At 38.7% G+C, this 24,630-nt stretch overlaps 2 protein-coding genes across 2 annotated transcripts; one reads left to right on the top strand and one right to left on the bottom strand.

The window, feature by feature from the left end:
• Nucleotides 1-5,304: 5,304 nt before the first annotated feature.
• On the bottom strand, nt 5,305-15,378 carry slc39a7 (solute carrier family 39 member 7). Its single transcript, XM_041809755.1, has 8 exons — nt 15,244-15,378; nt 11,819-12,386; nt 9,199-9,367; nt 9,008-9,079; nt 8,299-8,433; nt 8,041-8,151; nt 6,253-6,449; nt 5,305-6,178 (listed from the first exon to the last, which is right to left on the bottom strand). Exons 2-8 carry the CDS (start codon nt 12,377-12,379, stop codon nt 5,924-5,926), a joined length of 1,500 nt encoding a protein of 499 aa, XP_041665689.1. The 5' UTR covers nt 12,380-12,386; nt 15,244-15,378; the 3' UTR covers nt 5,305-5,923.
• A 1,862-nt stretch (nt 15,379-17,240) lies between these two features.
• Nucleotides 17,241-22,553, top strand: LOC121523510 (major histocompatibility complex class I-related gene protein-like). Its single transcript, XM_041808428.1, has 7 exons — nt 17,241-17,262; nt 17,314-17,577; nt 19,359-19,637; nt 19,749-20,054; nt 20,738-20,839; nt 21,534-21,551; nt 22,510-22,553. The coding sequence occupies exons 1-7, from the start codon at nt 17,241-17,243 to the stop codon at nt 22,551-22,553; spliced, it is 1,035 nt and encodes a 344-aa protein (XP_041664362.1).
• The last annotated feature ends 2,077 nt before the right edge of the window (nt 22,554-24,630 follow it).

Genomic DNA, 24,630 nt, shown 5'->3' with positions numbered 1-24,630 from the left:
CTTGATGAGGATTATCACAGCTTAAAATATGATAATACTTAACAACAGCTTTGATTTTTATTTTTCTTATATTATTTTTTAAAAATTAATATCGTAAGTGTCACACAGGAAATGTTCTTTTTTTTTTGCATTATTTATTTAATCAAGATCAGACCTGATCATAAATATTGAGTGTAGATAATGAGAAATATTTGTATTTATGTAATTCAAATTGGATTTCTTGAAGGGGATTATCACAGCTTTGATTTTGATAATAATAAGCAGCAATTTGACTTTAATGCAATAGATTTTTTAAAATTTTAAAATCTTTATAAATTGTTATTCCCAGGGTGTAGGTGGCCAACAATGAACGCTATATAATAATAACCATTAAAAAAACAGCATTACAACATTTGAAACATTTTAAAAAATCCACTTTTGTTTTTGCATTTTTTTCATTGAGAAAAGACTGAATTAAAATATCAAGTTTTTACGGATTCTTGGGAATTTAACCCTTTACATGCCAATTTAATTACAAAAACTTTGATATTTGTTTAACATTAAAAATGACACGTGCAATGTGAATTTCCTTGAAAAGGATGAGCTCAGTATTGAGTTTGTAAATAATTAGCAACAATTAGATTTTTATTTTTTTTATTTTAAGATTTGAATAAATGGTTGCACTCAGGGTATTGTAGGTCAAAAATGGGCAACATACATTAATAAAAATGATACCATACTACACGTGAAAATAATTATATTATTTTTAAAATCAAGATAAGATCCAATAATAAAAATCGATTTTTTTTTTTTTTTTTTTAAGAATTTAATCCTTTCAGAGCCAGTTTAGGTACAAAACCCTTGATGTTTGAAATGTAAATAAAAAAAAACAAACAAAAAAACAAAAAACAGAAATGTTTTTCTTATGTTACACGCGAATCGGATTTCCTTGAAGGAAATTAAAACAACCTTGGATATCATAATAATGAACAAAAACTTTGACTTTTATGCATTTTTACTTTAAGATTTTAATAAATTGTTACTAAAGAGCTGCTTTAGGAAACCATTAAAAAAGGCGGTTATTTCTACTCTACTTTTGATGACGAACAGGAAAAAAACAGAAAATTTATAGCCCTGGCTCCAGAATAAAAGCCTCATATAATGTTGAATGTTTCTCACTGTGACAGATGGAGGATCAAAGTTTGTGTTTTCAGTGGGTTTCAATGGGCATTTTTGTTCACCAACAACCTGAACGTATACAAAGCTGAGGAGCTTGTTACAGGGTGAAAATATTAAAATTTTCAAACTTCTGGGTGCTGGTTTGGGTGGAGTCAACACTCTGGTTGTGGGATCGATTCCTGGTCTCAGAGCTCCGTGGTGCATGATTCCCTCCATGCTCTCTCCTCATGTTTCCTTCTTTCTCTTCAGCCGTCCTGTCATAATACAGGCAAAAGGTCCCAAAATAATATTTTTATCTGTTAAAAAGATTTACCCTTTAAGATATATGGTGTCAGCATTAACAGTCAAAATAATCAGAAAGGAAAAAAAGATTTCCCTTAAGAAAAAAGAAAAATGGCCCCTGAGAGTAAAGCATGATGTAAGACTTGGTGGACTCTTTACCAGTTAAATAAAACCTAAGTAGTCGCTTTAATATCCTTGAGTTACAACATAATGAATCTCTATTTACAATCTCCAAAACAAGTTTAACATTAAAATGAAAGTTTTCCCTCAGAAACTCATTGAGTTTTAGAGTCAGGTGTCTCTTGTGGTTTATTGAACATTTTATTTTGTCTGAACAGAGTAATAAAGTTTGCAGTGAGCGCTGACGTCGGTAGGAGTGAAACTGAAGCATAAAACATAATTGTTGGTTTGACATTTGTTTGCGTGACAGGAATAATCACAGGTGTCATTGTTCAGTAACTAAATAATTCAACTTTCACAGCGACTCCCGAACCCAGAGAGAGGTCAAACACCAACTACAGGGAGCACTGGCTCCCTCTAGTGGTGATGTTACAGCTCAGACAAGCTCCCTGCTTCCAGCTTGGATCATTTAGAATCAATAAGGAAAACTGATTTGACCGTTGAAGGTTATTTAACGAAGCAGATTTCTGTCTTTAACTGAAGAGTGTGCAAAAAATCATTACATAAAACTGTAAAAAAAAAAACAACATCTCAGCTGTTTGGATTTTGATTCTTTATGACCTACAAAAGCAGAAAAATATAAAAAATCATTTTTATTGCATTGTTAGAAATTAAAGTATATTTTCCCTTTAAAGAGATTTTAATGATTTAAGTCTGAACATGGAGCTGTTTTTGTGACATTAATTGAGGCCACAACATTAAACTTTTATTCTGTGGAATATAACAATACAAACATTTATTATAACTCCTAAAACAGACATGAAAGGTGAGGTCTTTTATTTTTTAACCATGGCCCTGTTTGTCAGAGACTGAATGTGGTTAAAGTGTTGAAGTTCCTCCGGTATATTGGTCCAGACGGCAGCATTTCAAGAAGAGATTTAGCCAAATATGATTTAGTTTTACTACTTATCAAACCACTGTAACCACAGACACTTTTATTAAAGGAAAAGTTCCCTTTTTTAAAACAGTAAAAGCTGATAATTCTTCTTCAAAACCTACACAAGCCACTGACAAAAGCCTGACAGAGAGCAGGAGTTTCTGGCCTACATCTGCCTTCAGTTGTTTTGATGCTATGATACAAAACAAAGGAGGAATTTAGTTTGGTGAACTTTGGCGCCCACTGAAGGCCACTGAGTGCAACTGCAATGTAATAAAGTGCATTTGTTCAGTCAGAGGGTGGTGACACCAGTGTAGGTACCAGATCTGCTCAGGGTCCTGCTTTTGTTCTGAAGTATGACTGGCTTCATTAGAGTTTACAGAATAGAAAGATGTAGACATAAACATTAGCTCTGATGGTCTAACACAACTCCCACAATTCAGACATTAATGCAGACCTTAAATGAGAAAAGTCTATATTTTTGAGGGGCTTTTTAATGGCACAGGGGTGAAGAAGTTATTAAAGCCAAATTATAAAAGTAAATGTCAAATAAAAGCAGACAGAGAGCATTTCAGAAAAATTATCTGTCTGAATTGTGTGGTATCAATTTATTTCTGGCTTCTGTTCTAAGAGTAGTTTTTTAATCAGGCAGAAGAAGTCCCCTCTAAACCAAACTCTGATCTTCATGGTCAAACCTGAGAGAAATATCATTTTGGCCGTTGCACCAAAAGACGTGACTAAACTGGTATTGGTAATTGGCTACACATTGGTACTGGTATTGTTTATCACAGCCTGTGCATATTTTCTGCAGCACATCTGGTGAGAGGTCATTTTAAGTAATCATAACTTTCTGTTTAGCAGTGAGAGTTCTCACTGCTGGTTTCGGTTGTTCTCATCTAAACCACAGACTGAATCAAAACATCTGCAAAAAATTTGAGTTAAAACCACTTCTGTAAACTTTCAGTTGTGCAGCCAATCATGTTCTGTAACATCATGAGCAAACGCAGGACCACGAGCACATCTGGTTCCTAGGCTGTTTAAAAAGACAGCCACTCTCACAGACAGTTCATCTGAGACACCATATATCTCAGAAAGGAAGCACCCTAGTTTGCAGGTTTTAGTATTTCCACTTTTAGGATGTTTTTATTTTAATTCAACCATATTCATGAACATTCATGAAATTAGTACATTCAAACATCGCAGACTAAGAAATATTTCATTAAAAAAGAAAAGGCCTAATCCAGGATTAAACTAGTAATACACACATTTTAGAAGTAGTTACACAAACGGTGGCTCGCTTTAACATGCTCCAGCTAAAACATAGCTACATTAGCTACATACTTGGTGTTACTGCAAAAACCAATGTAGGTAGTTAGCTTTAGCTAGTGAGCTTTAGCAAATGCCACTAAAGCTAATATAGCTACACTTTATATGTAGCTCACATAGCTGCTTTGTGAGAATAGCTTAAGCTACATTAGCAACATGGTCAGGTTATCTATAGCAATGTGAGCTTTTAGTAATGTGAGCTTTAGCAATTGTAGCTAAAGCTAATATAGCTATGCAGATAACATCTAAATAGCTTAGATAGCTGTTTTGTTAATAGCTAAATTAGCTTTAGCAATGTCGGCAAACAAGGCTAAAGCTACTATAGCTTTGCACATAATGTGTCCATAGACATTATATACGTAATGGCCTCATTGACTGTGTTTGCCCGCTGCAGCTATACACCAACGTGTCAGCCATATTGCCAGGGGCAAGACCATTCCATAAACAAATGCAAGTATGTAGGAGATAAAGGGTTTTGTTATTGTTTGAAATGTTATTCCACGCAGCACAGGACTGAGACATTTTTCCCAGGGATGCCTCTGGCAAAATGGCTGTTGCATTGACGTACGGCCCACTGGCCAATGCAGCGTCTACATATGTCTATGTAATGTCTCAACATAGCTTATATACTTTATAGCTTAGCTTTGGCTATGTAGCTACATTATCTATATTTAAGTTATCTTTAGTAGCGTGTGCGTTAGCAAACAGAGAAACAGCCATAAAGACAATATAGCTACATAGCTATTTTTTGAGCTTTGTTTGATCTGTTTTGCTATGTAGCTATGCTATCTATAGCTAAGTTGGCTTCAGCAACATGAGCTTTAGCAAACTAAGCTTGAGCTAATTTAGCTACATAGATATATAGCTTTAGCTTAATTACCTACATAGCTTACACAACTACAGAGCCACATAAGCTATAATTGCTGCGTTAGTGTTTTCATGGAGAGTTAGGGTTTTTCCTGTAAACACACCATTTACTCTGCTTTATTAAACATTTTCTATCAGCATTTTGTCCCACGCTGTGGCACAAGCCACAAGTATCAGTCTGTCAGAGGGTCACAGAGGTATTTCAAAGCCATGGACAACAGAGACAGCTGATTTTAAAGGTGTAAAATGACAAGATTTTAAATGACGCCACATATCCTTCCCAGAAAACCTAAACCATTAACTTCCTGATGTAAGTTTTTATGGTAGAGAGAATTAAAAAAAAAAAAAAAAAAACAATAAAGGCAGCTGTAGACCAGAAACTCCACTGTTCTGGAAGGTTGAGTTACAAAGATAAAGTGTGGCAGCTATGAAGACACCAAAGCAGTGGCTTTTTTAGGTTGGAAACATCTTTATTTTCAAGAAGAAACACTTGTCTCTTCAGGGATCCTTGGTCTGATTCTATTGGACAAAAAGTACTTTAATTTGAGGATTTTATTGCAGCATTCAGATCCTGTTTTGCAGTGGCAGCTGGAGGAAATCCATTGGAGTAACTCTGACTTTTTGGACCTTTTATTAAAAAAACGGCCAAGGTTTAAAATAATCAGAATTACACTTTAGACATAAGTAACCAGCAGGTCAGTGACGGTTTTGGTCTCTGAAATGTATTTTTAAAGAATCAAACAAAAATGATACAAAATATTCAGTAATGGCTGAGGCTTGCAGCCAATTTTGCGTGGGACTGGCTGTCAGTTGAAGCTGCAGTGGCACTGTAGCAGGATGATCCATGTAGTGAGGGCAGTGAGTGAAGATTTCAGCTCCTGGCCTGAAGGGGGCGCTCAGTTAACACAGCAGTCCTTGAAAAACTTCAGCCACAGTTCATTTCTTTCAAGTCTCTCCTGCTAAACAGTTTTTAAGAGGCCGAAAAAAAAACCCCACAAATGCAGGATGTAAGCGGCTAAAAACAAGACGACAAAGATCATCCGTTGGTCATCATTCTGTGGTGTTTGTCCCAAAACACAATTAATAAAAAAACAAAGAAGAAACACACCCTGACAAACAAGAATCCAGCTGAACCTCACTATAAAGCGCCTTCTATCAAACCGTTTTGAACCGTTTTTGCCCTTTACCTTTGCCCTTCTCATCCATCTGATTTCACAAGTTTTATGCTGCATCTCACTCGTACTCGGCGATCAGCACCATCATGCCGACTCCAAACAGCAGAGCCAGAATCTCCATCAGACTCTGGCCAAAACTGGAGCGGCCCGCCAGCAGTTCAGGGAGCACTGTCACCGTAGCGATGTAAACAAACCCGCCGGCAGTGAACGGCAGGATCCAGGCGGTCGCTGCCGCCCCAACGCCCTCAGCCAATAAGGAGCAAGCTGTGCCGGCTAGAGCTCCCAGAGCCGTCAGCAGCTGTAGACACATGGCCTGATGGGAAAGAGGAAAAAGATTAAAACGGGTTTTAAAAACAAAATTCAGACAGCTAGAGTCGTATCTGATACCTTTCTTTTGGTGCAGCCGGACTGGACGAGGATGGCGAAGTCTCCGATCTCATGTGGGACCTCATGCAACAGGATGGTGAGGGTGGTGACGGCACCAACTGCCGGACCAACCAGGAATGATGCTCCAATTGCAAGGCCGTCGGTGAAATTATGTGTGAAGTCGGCCGCCAGGTTCAGGTAACCAGATACCTTGATGTCTGTGTGAGAGGAGAAAATGGAGAAGAAACCTAAGTCTAGATTTTTTAGACTGACGGGGAATCTGGGAATCCAAAACATCAGAGAAGAAATAAAAACAGAAAATATTTCATTTCAAAAATCAAGGAAGTGAAGGAACACATCAGCCTGGTTCATCAGTGATGGATGTGAAACTGGAATAATGGTCAAAGTTTTCTTTCTCAACCTTTTAAAAAATTGGGTTTAAATGGTTAAAAAAAAGGCCATAATAAGTAGTAAAGGGGATTAAAAAGCAGCTGAAATGGATTTAAAGTGGCGAAAATGGGAAGAAAAAATGGTTGAAACTGGCAGAAATGGGTAAAAACTAGCCAAAAAAAAAAACAACACTTTTTGGTTGTTTAATCTAAAACATAAGGGTGATGTACCCCAGCTGTCTTATTTTATCTAGTTTTATTTTAACCCCAATTAAACCTTTTTATTTGTAATGTCAAAGTGTTGACTTCATAACTATTTGACCCTGTAAAGTCATGCTAATCAGACATCGTGGGACGATAAGTAGGGATATAAACATAATCTGTTTCATTAAGTTCCTGTCACCTTAGAAATTATTTTACTGTGTAGTTGTTCTGCTGAAATTTAAGGTCTGACTGCATGTTGCCTCATCTTGTGTCTTTATCAACCTGCCATTACGGCTCCAAACATTTCCATGAACATCTGCTGAGGGTCCGTACTGACCTCAGCGAACATCATCAACATGTGAGTATAAAATAGACGGCATTTTTCAGCTAAAATAAAGCCAATTCCTGCTTACTCCCTCCTGATTTCTGTCACCACTTCACCCTTTCTGCTGCTCAGCAGCTGGAACGGCAGACTCGCACTGCCTGGGACATCACATGCATGCCCTCTCCAGTTCACCCACCAAGTGATGGTACATGTTCAATGGAAACGCAGACTGTTTACTATACAAAATGTACTTGATCAAACTAGACCATTGGATAGAAACGCAGCTTTTGATGAAGGGCGAGGGGCTCAAACATGCAGGAGGCGGCTCAGAGTAGAACCACTGCTACTTCACATAAAAAGGAGTCAGTTGAAGTGTTTCGGGCATCTGAACAGGATGCTTCCTGGTCCCATTTATGGCCATCTGCGACTTTTATTTTTGTTTTATTTGTAAAATTGTCTACAAATTCCAGCAGTGAAAAGAAATCAATGACAGCATGACCTTACAACAGTAAAACATGTATACAACTGAAAAGTTAGAATGGGTAGAAATAATAAGTATTAATATATATTGATATATATCTACATAATATTAATATAATAGCTCTTTTTGCTTGGGGAAAAAGGTTGAGCCCAACTAAAACTGTTTCTTTGCTGCTCTATCACACTGACAGGCCTCCTATTTGAGTAAAAAAAAAAAACACAATAAGTCTTAAACACAGGTAAGCAGACTTACACCCCAGTTTCAGCTGAAAAAAAAAAATCAAATTGAAAGCTCATCATCTGCCTTACTGATATGTTGACAAACTATTATTGAACTGACCAGCAGAGGGAGCTGTTGGTTCATCTGCTAACTTTCCAGGTGAGTCTGTAGAAAAAGCACTAAATTCTCACCTGTGACCTGCTGCTCCTCTTTCTTTGGTCCCTTCTTCTCGTCTTTGCTTTCCTCCTTTTTCTTCTCCTCTGTTTCTTCTTCTCCGTCGCTGTCCTTCGCTTTGGGAGCATCTGTGATTGGGGTTAAAATTCAAACAGAGGCCCGTTAGGTTTTACTGAATTTTATTATTTAAACAATACATCTTTGAATTTAAGACTCAATTAAAACTCTTCTATGGTGCTGATGAATATTTTGTATAGGAAAGCATTTAAGCGTACCATGTGAGTGTCCGTGTGAGTGTCCATGACCGTGTCCTCCCTTCAGAAGACGCACAAATTTCTCCACAATCAGGAAGGCAATGATCCCCCCGAGCACCCATAGACCCACGGACATCATGTGACCGTGAGCAGCTCCTGTGCACAAAAGAGGATAGAGAGAGCTGTGAAATAAAACCTTAAACTTTTACTTTTGTTTCACATAGAAGGGATGAGAGACAAACAAAGCATGTATAAAGCAGATGAAGAGAACTGTTTTATTAAGGTTATAGTTGGTGTTTGGTGTTAGACTTTGAACAGATAAAAATATGCAAGAAATGTAGTCCAGAGATGTTCATACCATCCCCAAAAAACTTTTGACTTTTCTCATGCAGAGATACTGTTTGGACTGTGAACGTCCTGCTGTCTTTCTCAGCAGAGTGACGTGATGTTGCTGTGACATGTCCTGTCAGGTCATCTTACACCGATTTTAAGTCATCCTGTCATACTTGACAGGACGGCTGCCCTCCCACCAAGGGCTACATGTTGCCCCACACCTAGGATGCTACAGACCTGTACCAGAGCAGCTAATAAGACATTTCAAAGCAACATCACGTCACTCTTCTGCGATAGTAGATGAAGCATGTCAAGGTAATAAAGCCACTGCTCATATATCAAACGATAAAATCATGCAGAAACTGAAGCCATCATCTAGGATAAAAAGTAACGGTACCATGGGAGTGTCCGTGGGAAGCTTCACTTGCATGCGAGTGTCCGTGATCTTCTTCGTGGTGTGAGTGCGGCTCTGAAAAAATTCACACAAGAGAAAAGTGACTTTAAACTCAAAGACGGAGGGAGTACTTTTCTGCAGTGTATGGTTTTCTTTATGTCCTGCTTCTTGCTCATTTTATACCCACTACCCACCCAGAGCGTGAGGTATGAGGTGGAGGAAGGCGTCCCCCAGCAGTCCTCCAGAGGCGAAGCTGAGCAGCACCTTGAGCAGGTTCTGGTGCTGGTCGCTGTTGGACTGAACGGGGATCAGAAACAGGATGAGGAAAGGAGCTGCGCTGATCAGCAGAGTCGCTCCGATAGCCTGGGGACAGGGAGGGAACAGAGTTAGCTTTTCATAACGGTCCTCTGAGTCAGAATAAACTTCAACAAATACAACATGACAACAAAAGAAGAGAGGGGACAAGAGGCAGAGATCTGTGTGGGGACCAAACAAAGCAGAAGGAGCTTTGATCAATGAGTACATGTCAATTTTAGTCAGAGTCGTCATGATCCTGAGACCCATCTTCATGCCACAAACACAAAGTCCAGGGTGCCCAGTTTTGGATGACTTCTTTGTTTTTCATTACTGGAAAAATGCAGGCAAACTCCAGCACACTGACTTCATTCTGGCTGTGGGAAAATCCAGCTCTACTGGTTTGAGAGGTTTGTTTTCACTGGCATGCTCTGGGGAAGTGCCACTTTACAGATGTGAAACTGAAAGTCATAATCGTCAAATCTTTCTGCAGACTCAGCTTTTAGTAGGCACAATCCAGTCTGTGTGAATCTGCTCCACATTTGACAGAAACAAATGCAACCCTGAGCATGTTAAAGGTTAGAGAACATTATATGAAAGTGTTTTTAGTCTCATTAAACTCCGGAGGAAATAAGTATAGTTCCAAATATGTATAACAGTACCTTTGATTTATTTAAATAAAATTCAGAGCTGGAGAATTTCTGATCGACAATCTGTTTCAGTAGCACTCAGTTTTCATGTCAAACCAATGTGATCCAGCGTTTTTAGCACTCAGAGTTCTGAGCTAAAAAAAACAGCACACAAAGTTCAGCTCTGGGGCAGTGCTGCACTTGTCAATGTCACTGACCAGTGAAAGTAAAGGCAGGACATACAGTAGCAGCTTTATCAACAGTAATGTTGGAGGAGAAACCCAGCAGAGCCATCATTTTGGGGGTAAAGTTTCCAGGTGTACAGCTGCTACAAGTTTCAGGACAGGATTCTTTTACATTATTTTATGTTTTATTGGTGATTTTGTTGGAAAGCAGAAGTCCACTGTCATTGCCTTGAGACAATAAATGCTGAAACAGATCTGTGGGCGTTAATGGTGCAAAAAAAGGAGGCTTGTGAATTCAAGCCCTAAATTGACTCTTCCTCACGTATAGACATGTAATGATATTAAAATTTCGTATCACATTAAAGAGACCTACATTTGTGTTTTTTTTAGTATTATGATGGTATTGTCAGAATTGCTGAAAATGTTCTGATGAAATCATCTCACCAAGTTTTACTTAATAAAATTACAAGCATAGAGCACTTCACACTTTTTGATTGAACAGACATTGAAACTAAGCATGAAAATTTTATAAAATGTGCATTAAGGAAGGTACTTTCTTCAAAGGTTGTTAATATACTTGATATAATTTTTTAAAAATGAAATTTATACTTAAACAACACAAAAGTTATTGTTGTACTTTTGTTAGGAAAGAAATAATCGAAGCTACCAAAGAAAAAAGGAAAAACAAGTCATGTTTTAAAAACAAAACCTGTTATTAGGGGCAGACTGATCATCGGCCTGGACGATTATTGATGCAGATGATTGGTACTGGTGTTAGAGCTGGTCAATTAACCAAAAAATTCATTAAATTTCAAAAGGACTGCAGCAATATTTCATCTACAGGAAATGTGTGTCAAAATCCCAGTTTAAAACTTTTTTTGCAGCTGTCATTGATAATGTATCATGCAATCATTCCAGTGCCATTTTCCTTTAGAATAGTCTACAAAAAATACTAGTTTCTTCATTTTTGTACATTTTTCTTATCAAATATGAGAATGAATAAAAATACCCACTCTCTTCAATACAACAATTAATTTCCAATTTGCAGTACGGGTAAAAACTGTCACAATTAGCTTTTTTTTTTTTTTTTTTTTTAAATTGTTCAGCCTTAGTTTCATCTAATATTGTGCTGGTTATAATATAAATTTATTTATTGCTTGTGTTTGTTGGGAAATACATGAGATGAGGAACTAAAGAAATAACTACATATCAAATTGCAATCACAAACCTGGGGAAAAAAATCATAATTAGATGATTTTCCCAAGTCGTTCAGCCCTAATTGGCATTTTTACCAAAAATCTGTAAATTAAGTAATCAAAAAGTGTGCTACTTTTATTCCACTGCAAAGTGCATTATTTTCTTTCTCCAGAGTCTCACCAAATGTCCTGTATACAACACAATCTGACTGGCTAGAATTTAAAAGAGTACCAGCCAATCAGAAGCCTGGGTGCCACTGACACAGTGAGCATAGGGCATCACTTCACGTTGTCCTGCTCTTACTGTGCTGCTCTGTGCTGTTGCTCAGGCTGATAGAGATATGGCTTATTGTTTATTTTCCTTTAATTCCTCATGTAATTTGACTTTTGCCAATAAAAATACATTTTGCACATTGTGATAAATGCATATCGGTTCAAAATATCAGTTGCCAGTTATCTTGTGTACATATATGAATGAAGAGCTCAGCCTTGCTCGATCCTTGACCTCACCTGTGTCCAGAGCTCCACCACGTCCCTCTTCTCCACGTCCCTCTTCACTCTCTCTCCTCCATGTGAGTGTCCATGAGCGGCCTCCTCTTTGTGCACCCGAACGACATCTTCATGATCTGCGTCTTCGTGGGCGTGACCGTGATCATGAGAGTGTGCATGCCCATGGTCATGAGAGTGTGCGTGGCCGTGGTCATGAGAGTGTGCGTGGCCGTGGTCATGAGAGTGTGCGTGCCCGTGGTCATGAGAGTGTGCGTGCCCGTGGTCATGAGAGTGTGCGTGTCCGTGATCATGTGAATGGGCGTGTCCATGATGCTCCTCCTCCTCGTCCTCTTCTAAAGGCTGGTTAGCCTCGGCGCTCCACTTGCTTGCTCCATGAAACATCCTGACATTATCATCCTCGCCGTGGGAGTGGCCGTGATGATGGTGGCCATGGTGGTGGCCGTGGGAATGGGCGTGTCCATGGTCACCGTGAGAGTGGCTGTGAGACGCGGTTGGCTGCGAGGCCAACAGTAGTAGTGCAGATGTGACCACGGTCAGTGCCAGCAGTCGTAGACAGCCCATTTTAACCCTATGATGAAGAAAAAGTGAAAATTTTGAGTCATAACGAAGACTAAGCTTCAGGATATTTTATCTACAATAACCTGCACAAAGTCAGGGATGTAAAAAAAAAAACTGGCAGGTTGGTTTAAGGAGGACAGAACTGATATGCAGTGATGTTATGTTTGGCAATGGATTGAGGCAGAAATGGGGATTAAAATTATAGATTAAGTCAAAAGTTACCCCACAAAGGAAAAAAATCTTGTTTAGGTAGTAATTTCACAAAAAGCTGCCACAGTTAAAGAAAAGCGCTGTTTAAATCACTCTAATATGCCGGCTCTGTATCGTCAGAAATGTGTGCAATATAGACAGAGCGCAGGACTGCTTTACTGGAAATTAAAAAACAAAGTTCACAATTTTAGTCTCCTATTTTAGTTACTGTGTCATTGAAACAGGTTTCAAAATTTCATATTTTTGCTTAACTTTAACAAATGAAGAACTTTAATTACAGACTTTAGGTTTTGTTTTAGAAGAACATCTAGTTTACATTATGAAATTTAAAATTAAGCTCCAGCCCAACAGTTCTGATACTACAAGAAATATTTATGATTAGTTGGGATAGTTAGGGTAAAAAAATAAAGAATGTGTTTGTGTACACAAACTTTATGCCACCACTGCCTAAGCCAGGGCCTTGGTTGGAGACCCTGGTCATAAAGTCTGGATCTGGCCCTGCAGGTACCTGTACATTATTTCCTTTAGCTAGCTTCAGGACAACATGTTATGCTGATGGGAGAGAGGAAGTAACTAAAGGGACAGTCGGAAACACAACCTTTATCCTGGTAAAACCCAAGAATAAAAACAGATTTCCTTTGTCACGGCAACAGCATGCTGCTTTCTGTCTCTCATTAAAAGCAGAAACCCCATCTGCTATGAACACAAACAAGTAGGAATCCATCCAGATCTTTAAAAAGAGGGTTTTTTTTTTCAAAGACAGAATCCAAATTACAGTTTTATGATACTGGATGTATTGGTCTACACCAAATAGTTTGGAATGGGGCCCAGTTCCTGAAAGAAGGGTCTCATACCAAGGGTGTGAGAGATCTTGCAGGAAAACAGTATTATACTCATTTTTTACAGCTTCAATCAAGTGATGAACTTTTTTAGACTCCCTCATCTGTAAAAATCTCTTCAACCAACAATCAGGCTTATTTATGCCTTGATGGTCTGTGCAGTTGTAAAAACCTTGTCTTTGGGGCTAAAATTCACACCAGGTACAGAAAAAAGGGTCCATGTCTTTGCTCTCAATGTGACATCAGAGCCAAGTGGTGTCAAAGTTAGGGCGAGTTGTTTTAAAATGCCTTCGCTTCGAGCACAGAGGAAAGCACAGCAAGTGTCAGGCAGGAACGGACGTACACAAGGATAACTGCAAAACTGTGAGCCGGGACAAACAATTTAGGAAATAAAGGTGACTGTTGAACACTGAAATATAATAAATTTTATGTTGTGTTTGCTTTTATCTATTGTTATTATTTTATTCATTTTTATCAAGCGACCTTGAGTGTTCAGAAAGGCACTTATAAATAAAATGTATTATTATTATTATTATTAAATGTAAACTATTTTATTAAAAAATCATATGTGGATCATCTTCAAGCATAAGGAGTCTACTTAAAGGGCCACTAAAATGACCTTGACCTGGCCCCAGCACCTCCAGCTGAATAGCCTGTCTAGATTATCTAAACTATTTAAACCACAGGAGCAGCAGGCTTTATTTTGGCATGTAAATGAAAATAGAAAAAGTTGGAGAGTGACTAAAAGCTGTGCCATAAGTATTTCAGAAAATTATCTTAAAGAAAGCCAGCAGAATATGGGGCTGGAAGTCAAGGTTTAATTTATATGCAGAAATCACTGATCGCCCCCCCAAGGGTGTCCTCTGCTGCTGTCTGCCATCATCTACAAAGAACCTAAACCGATCAAAATCCCCGGGCTTATGGTTTCAGTCATAACCGAGCAGCCATAACTTGTACCTATAATTTGGAGCAGCAAGGTCCTATTGTGGTGTCAGGCTGCCATCCTAATCTTAGAGAAAGCTAAGCAATGATTTATGTACAGTTTAAATCATTTCATTCAACATAGCACTCACCAGCGGCTAAATGATATTGCAAATGTGTAACATTTTTTCAAGGCAGAATCAACTGTGTGTAAATAAGGGTTTTATCTTACTAAATGTCTTATAAGAACAGCTGTTTCTTAAATACTCGAGCCCTGTCCTTGCTTTAAACCAGAGACCATGCACTGAACTACAAAAAACCCTCATCTTCAGTGGGACCAAAGTTTTTCATGACCTCCTCATTTGCAATATAATCTAAGCAGATCAGGTATTCATTTTGGCCACTGTGGAAATTTACTGTAGAGCCATCTCCATAAAACATCATGTGATGACTATAAAGCGAAACTAGGCTTTACTAAGTGTCATTAAACGTCCATGCTATTCAGTTAGCTGCCTAGCTTTACTATCAAACTGTTTAAATATGTAAATAAGTAGATATTGTGTTTTAAAGATATGAATGAGATGAATTAATCCATGATAACTAACTCAACACTCACAGCAGTTTTAGTTTGACTTTGTTTGTGTTTATTTTCTATCAGGACCTGAGAAAGTGATACAGATAATCTGTCATCTTTTTAGAGTGTCGACTGTAATCTCCGTGTCAACAGAGAAATACCCGCTCATCAAACAATAGCCTCTAATCAGCAGCTTCACTGTGATGGAAAGAAAGCCTGCTAGCCTGCTAGCTAGCTATTAGCCAACATGCTAACATGTTGCTGCAGCAGGAGCATCACCGTTAACAACGATTTACAACAAGAGATAAAAGAATAACTCTTACCGGATTGTTTAAGATATTTCCACCAGTCCGTTCGCTGGATAACTCCCCGTCCCGTGTGTGCTGTGATGGTTTAACAGCTAATTTATCTGTCTGCGTTGATGCTCCTGGTAAGACGTGGCATTTGCTCAAGTAAACTCAATGAAATCTCGCGGGAACTCATTCCATTCCGAATGTGTGTCTCCTTCAGTGCCCCCTTGTCTTTCTCAAGTACATCAAAAAATGTCTTTCAGTTACACATCAAGTTATTTTAAATGTGTTAAAACAAATATAAATGTTGCAAAGTGAAAGAAATGTGCGTCTATTCTTTTAAATAATTCATCCGAGTTTTCGTGAAGGATACAAACAAGGAATGATGAGGGTCGATCTGAAATATCGCGATACTAGGCTTATACTTTGAATCATCACTTAAGGAGTTGGGAAAAGGAGCATCCTGGACGAGAGCAGGATGTAGGTCAACAACTGCACTCAGAGATTAGGGAGTGTTAGACAGGTTTGAACTGTGTAAGAAAGATGTATGTGTACAGAATAAAGTAGTAAAAATTATATTATTATTATTATTATTATTATTATTATTATTATAACAAGAATAATAATGACAATGATGATATTAATTTATTTTTACTCTCATTTCGATTGTATGAAATGAGCGAGTAGGTCACTTGAACTCTAATTTTGTAATTTTTGAAGGACTTTTTTCTGGCCTTTTTAGAAAGACAATTAAAGAAATACATTATCACAGCTGCTTTAGACTGAGTTGATCTTGTTTAGTAGAGACTATTTCTGTAGGTGCCATCTTTTTTATTCTCAGAAGTGTTGTTGTATAGCTTTGGAAAGTTGGAATGTCGTTCTATGAGGAAGTGAAAAATTACAGATGGCAGTGATAAATAAACACACCCCAAAGCCACAGAGCTTGGAACCAAAAGAACTCATAGAATCAGTTCACTGCTGCATGTAAAGCTGGCATAACTTATCAGAGCAACATGAAGATTTTATCTGTTTTGTTCCTTCTCTGTCGTGTTTCATCTACAGGTAAAACAACAAATCCTTCTGTTACTTCTTGGTAATCTGATTGCTGAATTTATTAATGCATTTATAATTTGACTGAAATTATTGTTTATTTGTGTTATTTAATATGGTGTTATGGAAGGATGACTCTTGTTTTCGTACTAATGAAGTATGTTGATTTGACATGGCAGTGATGCTGTGATCAGGGAAATTCTACATCATATACAGGCACATTCAAGAGAAGGTTCACAAAGACGAGACCTATGACCACTTGATAGTTTATAATGAACAGAGCAATGATAATTCCCTCTGATGATCCTTGAATTTGAGACAGACAGAACAAGACAGAACAAGCTCTGATCTTTGAGATAGGAAAGGTGAAGCTAATAGACAAGTGAAACTGCTTTGAATTATTACTGTTGGAAAAGAATCGTTGTCAGGTTTTGTTCTGGCTGAGCACCTAAGTTTCACTCTCTCTGCATCAATTGGAGAGGCAGTTGATGCAGGTCACTCCCTTTATTGATTTCTACAGTGAAAACAGCTGGGGCGGTATCAACTTACGAAGTCAACTAAGTTGTGCAAAAGTGTGGCATTTCTGGGTATATAAGCACACAGACTGCACTGAAGCATCAGCCAACCTTGTATGAAGACCTACAAGTCTCTCTGTGTGACTCCACTAAGCAAGGACACCGACTGGCAGCGTTGCCTAACCCTCCTCTACAGTCTCACCTACCTCAAAAGTCTAACTTGTTTGTCCCTTTTTCTTCATTTTTCATGTGTAATCATGTGTAGCATGGTTTTATTTTTCTGTGTCATGACTTTGGTCGGCATCACTCTATCTCTATATAGCTAGGTTTGCCACCTGACGAAAGGCCAACATTTTATTTGCCTCTAAAATGTAAAATTATACTGATACCAGACATCTCAAGGTGAGCTGTAGGGACCTTGCATGTTTGTGTTACAGAACTAGGACCTCTAAATAATATTATATCATGATTAACACTGACATCTATAGTAAGTACATGAGAAACTTTCAAGCTACAAGCATCTCTTTTTATCTCACAGTGAAACACTCCCTGGAATATTTCATCACCGCATCCTATGGACTTCCAGACTTTCCAGAGTATTTTGCTGCAGGGATGGTTGATGGAGTTCAGATTGGATACTATGACAGCAACATGAAGACAGCAAAACCATCTGATTGGACAAGAGAATTCTTAAGAAACAACCAAGACCACCTGAAGTGGTATTCAGAGATATGTTTGGGAGATCAGAACCGCATCAGGGCTCACATTTCAGGAATCATGCAGAGCTTAAACCAAAGTAGAGGTACTGTATGTGTTTTCATATTTATTGTTAACACCAGCACATGTTTGTTTTCTGCCATTGCCATGTAAAATAAAGTGTAACTTCACACATCAATCACATCAACCAGATGAGAAAGTTGCACACAGTGTGACATTGAAAGCCCAATACTCATTTTACACATCAAAGCTATAAACAGAGTATTTAAAAATCTTCTCCCTGGAAGACTTTTGCAAAAGGTACATTTTCAGTCACCCAAAACAATGTTTGCATGATTACAAAAGGCCAAAACACACAGAAAAAACCTTTAACTTTCCTAAGTACTACCTACATGTTGACTTGGCTTTAGACCCTCCAGTAAATCCATAAAAAGGGAGGAAAAACTACTATAAAGAGTTAAAAATCATAAGAAAAAACTATGATGGATTAGCACAAAGGAGCAGAAGCACAGAAACTACAGTGCTTATAAAAAGTATTCACCCCCTTAGGTATTTTACCCTGTTATTGGTTTTATATATCCAACATCATCAATATGACCCCATCCAGGTCAGCAGTTCCCCACTCCTGCTAAAAACAGCTCGAGAAGAGCCCTGCTTTCCCCTCCTGAGACCCCCTTGGCTAACCATGCCCAAAAAGCCTCTTTCTTCAGCTTGACGGCCTCCTTCACAGCTGGTGTCCACCAGCAGGTTCCCCATCACGACAGTCACCGACGGTCCTCAAGCCTCAACTCTTAACTGTTGCTTCCATAATGGAGGCTTTAAAACATGGACCACTCAGATTCCATGTCTCCAGCCTCCCCTATGATGCACAAGAAGTTCTTCTGGAGGTAGGAGTTGAAGACCTCACAGGGCCTCTACCAGCCATTCCCAGTTCACACACACTACACATTTGTACACGTGGTGATCACGCTACCCTCTTCAACTCCGTGTTGAAGACATATGGCCACAGATCTGATGAAATGACAACAACGACCTTCATAGATCTTTAGTCTAGGGTTCACTGGTACCAGGTACACTTATGAGCATCTCTATTTGACTATGGTGTTTGTTATAGACACTCCATGACTAGCATCAATGCCCACGTGAGCGTTGAAGCCACCTAGTAGAACTATGGAGTCCCCAGGACAGACCCTTCCAGGACCCCAACCAGAGACACAAAGAAAGCTGCATACTCCGAACTGCTGTTCGGTCAGAGCCTTATCCTTAACGCTGTCAGTCTCAGGGAGATGACCTTCTTGTTCACTGGGAAGAACAACATTGCGGCACTCAGCTAGGGGATTTTGAGTATCCCGAATTCGGCCTGGCACCTCACACAAGCCGTTTGGCATTGGCAGTCGGTATCGCTCCACCTCCTGCACTAACTCTGGCAAAGGGGCCAGCATGCCAAGGCTGCCACCTTTGCCTGTTACCCGGTGTGCACTGCACCCTGCCACCATGCCCACCCCTGTGGGTGGGGGGTCCAGAGGGGACACTAGAAACTAAACCAAGACGTACAAAAGGAAACAGGAACACAAGATGAGTTACATGACAAAATAAAAAATAGGAAACAGGAGAACTATAGAAAAATAGTTCAAAAATACACAAGAAACATAAGGAGGGAAAATACAACAGGAGAGAGCAGAGAACTTGATGACAATTAATAACACACAGGACATCAGAAAGGCAATGGAAAGAGAAGAAACACTAAGAATCAGAATTACTGTGACTGTTGTTAACTGTTATTATGATGTTGTTCTTGTGCATGTGAGATTTAATAATGACAATGTGTTCAACTGTGCTGAATTGAATTGGTCCTGTCTCTCTCAGGTGTGCACGTTTTGCAGATGAATGCTGGCTGTGAGTGGGATGAGGAGACTGACAAGACTGTTAGTTTTATGAAGTTCAGTTATGATGGACAAGTTTTCATGAATTTGGACCTTCAGGCATGGACATGGACTGTTCTAAAACCTGAGGCATTCATGACCAAACTCATATGGGATACTCAGAAAAGTAGATTAGAGTTCATAAAAGGCTTATACAACTACGACTGCCCCTCTCGGCTGAAGCAGTATTTGCCCCATGGGAGAAAGTATCTGCAGAGAACAGGTACATCTAAACAAGAAAATGCATTGATGCATTTCATCTCTCTTCAGATGATTCAAAAGAAAATGAAAGATTATTTAAACATATTGTTGTGTTTCTGTTTCCCTCCATCAGCGCTTCCTACGGTATCTCTCATCCAGAAGTATCTGGCCCCTTCAGTCAGCTGCTTCACCACAGGTTTCTACCCTGACAGAGCTGTGATGTTCTGGAGGAAAGATGGAGAGGAAATTCATGAAGATGTGGATTACAGAGAGATCCTCCCAAACCATGATCACACCTTCCAGATGAGTGTTGACCTGAACATTTCATCAGTGAAACTTGAGGACTGGGAGAGGTACGAATGTGTGTTTCAGCTTGATGGAGTGAAGGAGGACATCATCACCAGACTGGATAAATCACTGATCCCTGATGGTAAGACCAGTGTTAGATTCAGATTTTGTGTTAGATTTTAGGGTTTTGGCAACCAAGCCTATAACAGTCACGGGGATATTAGCGTGCACTCCTGCTGCTTCATTGGGGCAGGTGAGGCAACGAGAGATACTGAGGGCATCTCTCTGGGTTTTCTTGTGTGTGTTTGCGTGACATGAGTTTTCATTTCATTTCTAAAATTCGAAGTCTCAATGCACTAGTCACTGAAAGATCATTGAGTACCAGTGCTGAGGGTTTTTTACTCGGCCATTTTTGGTTTCCTTCTTTAAGCTGATCTAGTTGCCTTTGCCTGCCATTTGAGTTTTCTCCCAAGTTGTATGTCAGCTGCTTGGCAGCAGTGGTTTAGTTTCTTGTTCATATTTAGAACGGGAGCTTTTAGGCCATTATGTACCAGCATGTAGCTTTTGCTTTCTTTCCCCTCTTCCTATTGATCGCTGGTGATCTTAGTGGTTATCCTCTCAGGATAACTTAAAGTACCCCTGCCTTAACCGCAAGTGTGTCCTAACTCCCCTCGTCATGACAGTATCATCTTGAATATTCATACCTGATGAAATAAGAGTATATTAAAACAATAATTGCGTACCACAATGGGCAACATTTCAGAACCACACAGCATGATGTGATTAAACTGAATAAACTCAAAGTGTTTGAATAAACCTTTGTTGTGGTTCCAGGTTTGCCCTCCTGGTTTCCCGTTGGTCTTGGAGTTTTTGCAGGACTGCTGCTCCTGTCTGTTTGCATCGCTGGATTTGTCATCAGGAGAAAAAACAAAAATGGTGAGGAACACATCCTTTTTAGCTTCTGATTCAAAAATTATAGTTTGTCACAGTTTTGAACTTAATAACTAAAAATGTTGTGTTCCAGTTCTTGTGTAAATGATCTTAAAGACCGCTTCATATCTCCATAGTATGGGATTTATTTCAGATCCATTTGGGCAACACCCCACAATCTGTCTCTAGGAAGGGCAGAATCTTTAACCAAAGCTCAGAGGATGATTGGACTAATGTTCTGTCATGGGCCAATCAGAACAACGGTTACAGCAGTTGCTAACACAGGTGAAAAGGCATTGGCAGAGAAGATTTGGCAAATATTTTCATGGGCGCAACCCACATACTCAGCTCTGCTGCTCATCATCTCAGCCTTACTGGCACCATTTGAAAGGGAAATAAACAGGCTTTCCAACAGTACAAGATTTACTGCCAAGAAACATTGTTACAACAAAGAATAATGTACCAAACACAAATTTCCTGACGTTTTGTGCTAAGTTTACATTGAATGAGAGATCTATTTTGGGTTCTCCTGATGCTGCAGCAGTTAAACAAGCTTGCCAGGAGAACAGCGACAACATATTTCCAAACAAGAAAAGCTTTCAGTGCCGGTAATTGTGAAGCGCATATCCATGTGTTTCCCCTGTCATAAATTTGAAAGTTTTTCAGTTTTTAACTTTGTCATTTCTCATTTTTATTTCAGATTTCCAGGCTGTTAAAGGTAAGAGATATCCTGTTCAATATAAAGCCTGCATGTGTCACATAATCACAGGTGAACACAGTTAAACAATTAAGTCTGTTAGCTCATTAGCAGAGAAACCAACTTCTGTTACTTCAGTTGAAAATTATCAGAAGTTAATGTACAGGATAGAATAAGTCTGGTCAAACACTTCAGTTTTTTATGGTGATTATTCTCCGAATTCCTGAAGTGACTTGCGATTAATCTCCATTTTTGGTGCATTTTGAAATCTGACTGTTTTGTACTTAAAATAGTTTTGTTTCATTTTGCATTTTTGTACTTTCCTAAGCTAAGGGTAATCGACTTCCTGTTTGGATATATACCTGCTTTTATTTTGAAAGAAAACAAGGAACCTCAGGTAGAGTGGAAAGTTTGTTGTGAACTTAACCACAGAAAAAGGAACTTGTTATGGATTGTTAAGGAAATAGTAAAGTTTAATGAAACATTAAGGAGGACTTATTTTACATCACTGTGACTGTAGGGAGACGCTGCAGTAACTAAACCAAAGTGTGCTGACAGGGGCATTGAATCATGGGATTAATTACCATTAAACAAATTAGTGCACTAATTATGGACCTTAGTTAATTGGAGTTAATGCATTAATGCTGACAACCCTAGTTAAACCTTTTGAAAGTCTGACCCTGAGCCACCAATGATCATCCAGCATGATCAAGCATCATACCCTATACTTAGAAAGTAGTGATTCTGACCATTTTAAAATACCAGCCAATGCTGCAGCCACAATCTACGCTTCTGTGTGTTCTTGCTCAGAAAATGACTTTAACTGAAGCTGAATTTGTTTGCTTGTTTGTTTAAGTCACAAACTTCTGAATAACTTGATGCAGATCATTAAAGATTAACAGACAAATGAATGTGTCTCTGTCTATAATGTTGATACCAGTGTGAGTAAATGTCTCTTTATTGCTGCTTGTCTCCACAGGAGAACAGGATAAACCAGAGACAGAGCCAAGCTCCACCACATGAGGAGTCAGCACAGCTGCCAAGAACAATCATTAAGTAAATAAAATCTAACCACAACCACCACTATAATCATGTAAAACTTTTCTTCAGGCATTAAAACTACACAGATAATAGAGAAGTCAGGTCCAGGGGGTGGAATGATCTGAGATGACACCAAAAAGTCAGCTGAAGCACCAACGTTAGTAAAAGCTGACTGAATCAGCATGTTGGATAGGAGGCTGTTTGGATGGTTGATTTTAGATGACAACCCCCGTGACTGTACAGTATGTGAGTTTCTTAATAACTTTTAAGTATCACCAATAGAGGGCATCAACATCTGTGGATAAAAGTTTCTCTATTAGAACTGCTCTTAACAATAAGCTGTCTGAAAATAATTATTTTACAGTTTTGAAGAAGGCATATAGAAAATAACACGTTGGGTAACACATTTATCTATCAGTTTGTTTTCTTTTAAATGTGTCATCCTATATCATGTTTACTGTTGTTATTGTTGTTGTTTGTAACTGGATTTCTTTACACTCAGACTGAGCTGAGCTTTATTTTGAAAGTGCTTTTTATCAGTAATGATGTCACCGGTTAGAAACAGTGGGTTTGTTAAATGTAACAAATGTGTTTTGTTTATAACTAAAGCTAACAGTGAAATTTTATTTTCTGACTTTTGTGTTTTTAAGCTTTTGCATTAAGAATGAGGATGAAATTTTAAGTAGAAATAATTGTTGTTTTACTGGTTGGTTGATGTGCTCGGTTGTCCTTCAATAAAATCATTTGAATGAGTCTTGAAACCTTTTCTCTGATCTGTTAAAACCCTCAGGTGATCATTATTGAAGAAAGAGATTTTAGAAATGTTAAACATTCATTAAATGCATTACATTAGTGAATATAACCTGAGCTATATGTTTATCAGACTGGCAGTATAGTGAACTGAGTCTGAATGCTTCTGAACAAAAAGGCGTAGCCATCCAAAAGGATGTAAACCACGACATAGTTCCTGGATGTTTAACCCTTTAAGTGATTTTTTAAATTTATCATAGTCAATATAATTTTGCTTTTGTGACCAAAAACAAAAAAAAACTCTTAAATATCAGTGTAAAAACATATTTCTACAAAGCAGTGTCAGTGAAATATAAATATGTAGTGTAAAATAAGTGACTGCATGGAGATTCACCCCATCCAGTCAGTGTTTAGTAGAGTCACCTTTGGCTGCAATCACAGCACTGAGTCTGTGTGGATAGGTCTCAATCAGGCCTCACATCTGTATTTTTACTCCATTCTAGATCAAGCTGTGTCAGGATGCCTAGGGATCAGGTGTGAACAGCCTTTTTCAAGTCCAGCCACAAATTCTCTACTGGATTGAGGTCTGGGTGACTCCAGAACATTCACCCTGTCATCTTTAAACTATGTGTAGCTTTCTCTGTATGCCTCAGGGTCATGGTGGGGCTGGAAAATAAATCTTCTCCCAAGATGTAGTTCTCTGGCAGACTGAATAAGATTATCTTCCAGGATTTTCCTTCATTTTGACACATTCATTTTACCCTCTAGTATTATATGCTTTTCAGGGCCAACTTCTGAGGATCATCCCTGCAGTATGATGCTGCCACCACCATGCTTCACAGTGGGGACAGTGTGCTTGTAGTGATGTGCCGTTTTTAACACAGCGTTTTGTCTGATGGCCAAAAAGCACCCTGTTGGTCTCATCAGACCAAAGATCTTTCTTCCGCCTGACCATGAGGTTCCTCACGTGTCTTTTTGTGAACTCTAGTCCAGATTTAATCTGAGTTTTCTGTAACAGTTGCTTCCTCTTTGCCACTCTTGCATAAAGTTATGACTGATGAAGATCAACAGTTGTTGTATGCAGAGTCACATCTCAGCTGCTGAAGCTTGTAGCTCTTTCAGAGTAGTCACAGGTGCTTTGGTGGCTAATATATCTGCCTTAATCAGGACCCCTGAGAAATACCACAAGTCACCTTAGATTTCTATATTTTTCACAAAGACTCTTTGATTGAATTCAAAATGATCCCTATGTCAGTAATTGTGTAGGGTTATACCCATCGCTTACATGTTCTAGTTAATATGATGTCAT

The sequence above is a fragment of the Cheilinus undulatus genome, linkage group 16, assembly GCF_018320785.1.
Source record: "Cheilinus undulatus linkage group 16, ASM1832078v1, whole genome shotgun sequence".
In the NCBI taxonomy this organism is placed as follows: domain Eukaryota; kingdom Metazoa; phylum Chordata; class Actinopteri; order Labriformes; family Labridae; genus Cheilinus; species Cheilinus undulatus.
This window is presented reverse-complemented; position numbering and strand designations above follow the sequence as displayed.

What these genes read in the sequence shown, in the direction of transcription:
- slc39a7 (XM_041809755.1), bottom strand. Translation starts at nt 12,379, where the DNA reads ATGGGCTGTCTACGACTGCTGGCACTGACCGTGGTCACATCTGCACTA. An exon ending in CCTCATACCTCACGCTCTGG is followed by an intron (nt 9,080 to 9,198) that starts GTGGGTAGTGGG and finishes GAATTTTTTCAG; the next exon opens with AGCCGCACTCACACCACGAA. An exon ending in AGAGGAGCAGCAGGTCACAG is followed by an intron (nt 6,450 to 8,040) that starts GTGAGAATTTAG and finishes CCTCTCACACAG; the next exon opens with ACATCAAGGTATCTGGTTAC.
- LOC121523510 (XM_041808428.1), top strand. Translation starts at nt 17,241, where the DNA reads ATGATTAACACTGACATCTATA. An exon ending in GATTAACACTGACATCTATA is followed by an intron (nt 17,263 to 17,313) that starts GTAAGTACATGA and finishes TTTATCTCACAG; the next exon opens with TGAAACACTCCCTGGAATAT. An exon ending in GAGCTTAAACCAAAGTAGAG is followed by an intron (nt 17,578 to 19,358) that starts GTACTGTATGTG and finishes TGTCTCTCTCAG; the next exon opens with GTGTGCACGTTTTGCAGATG.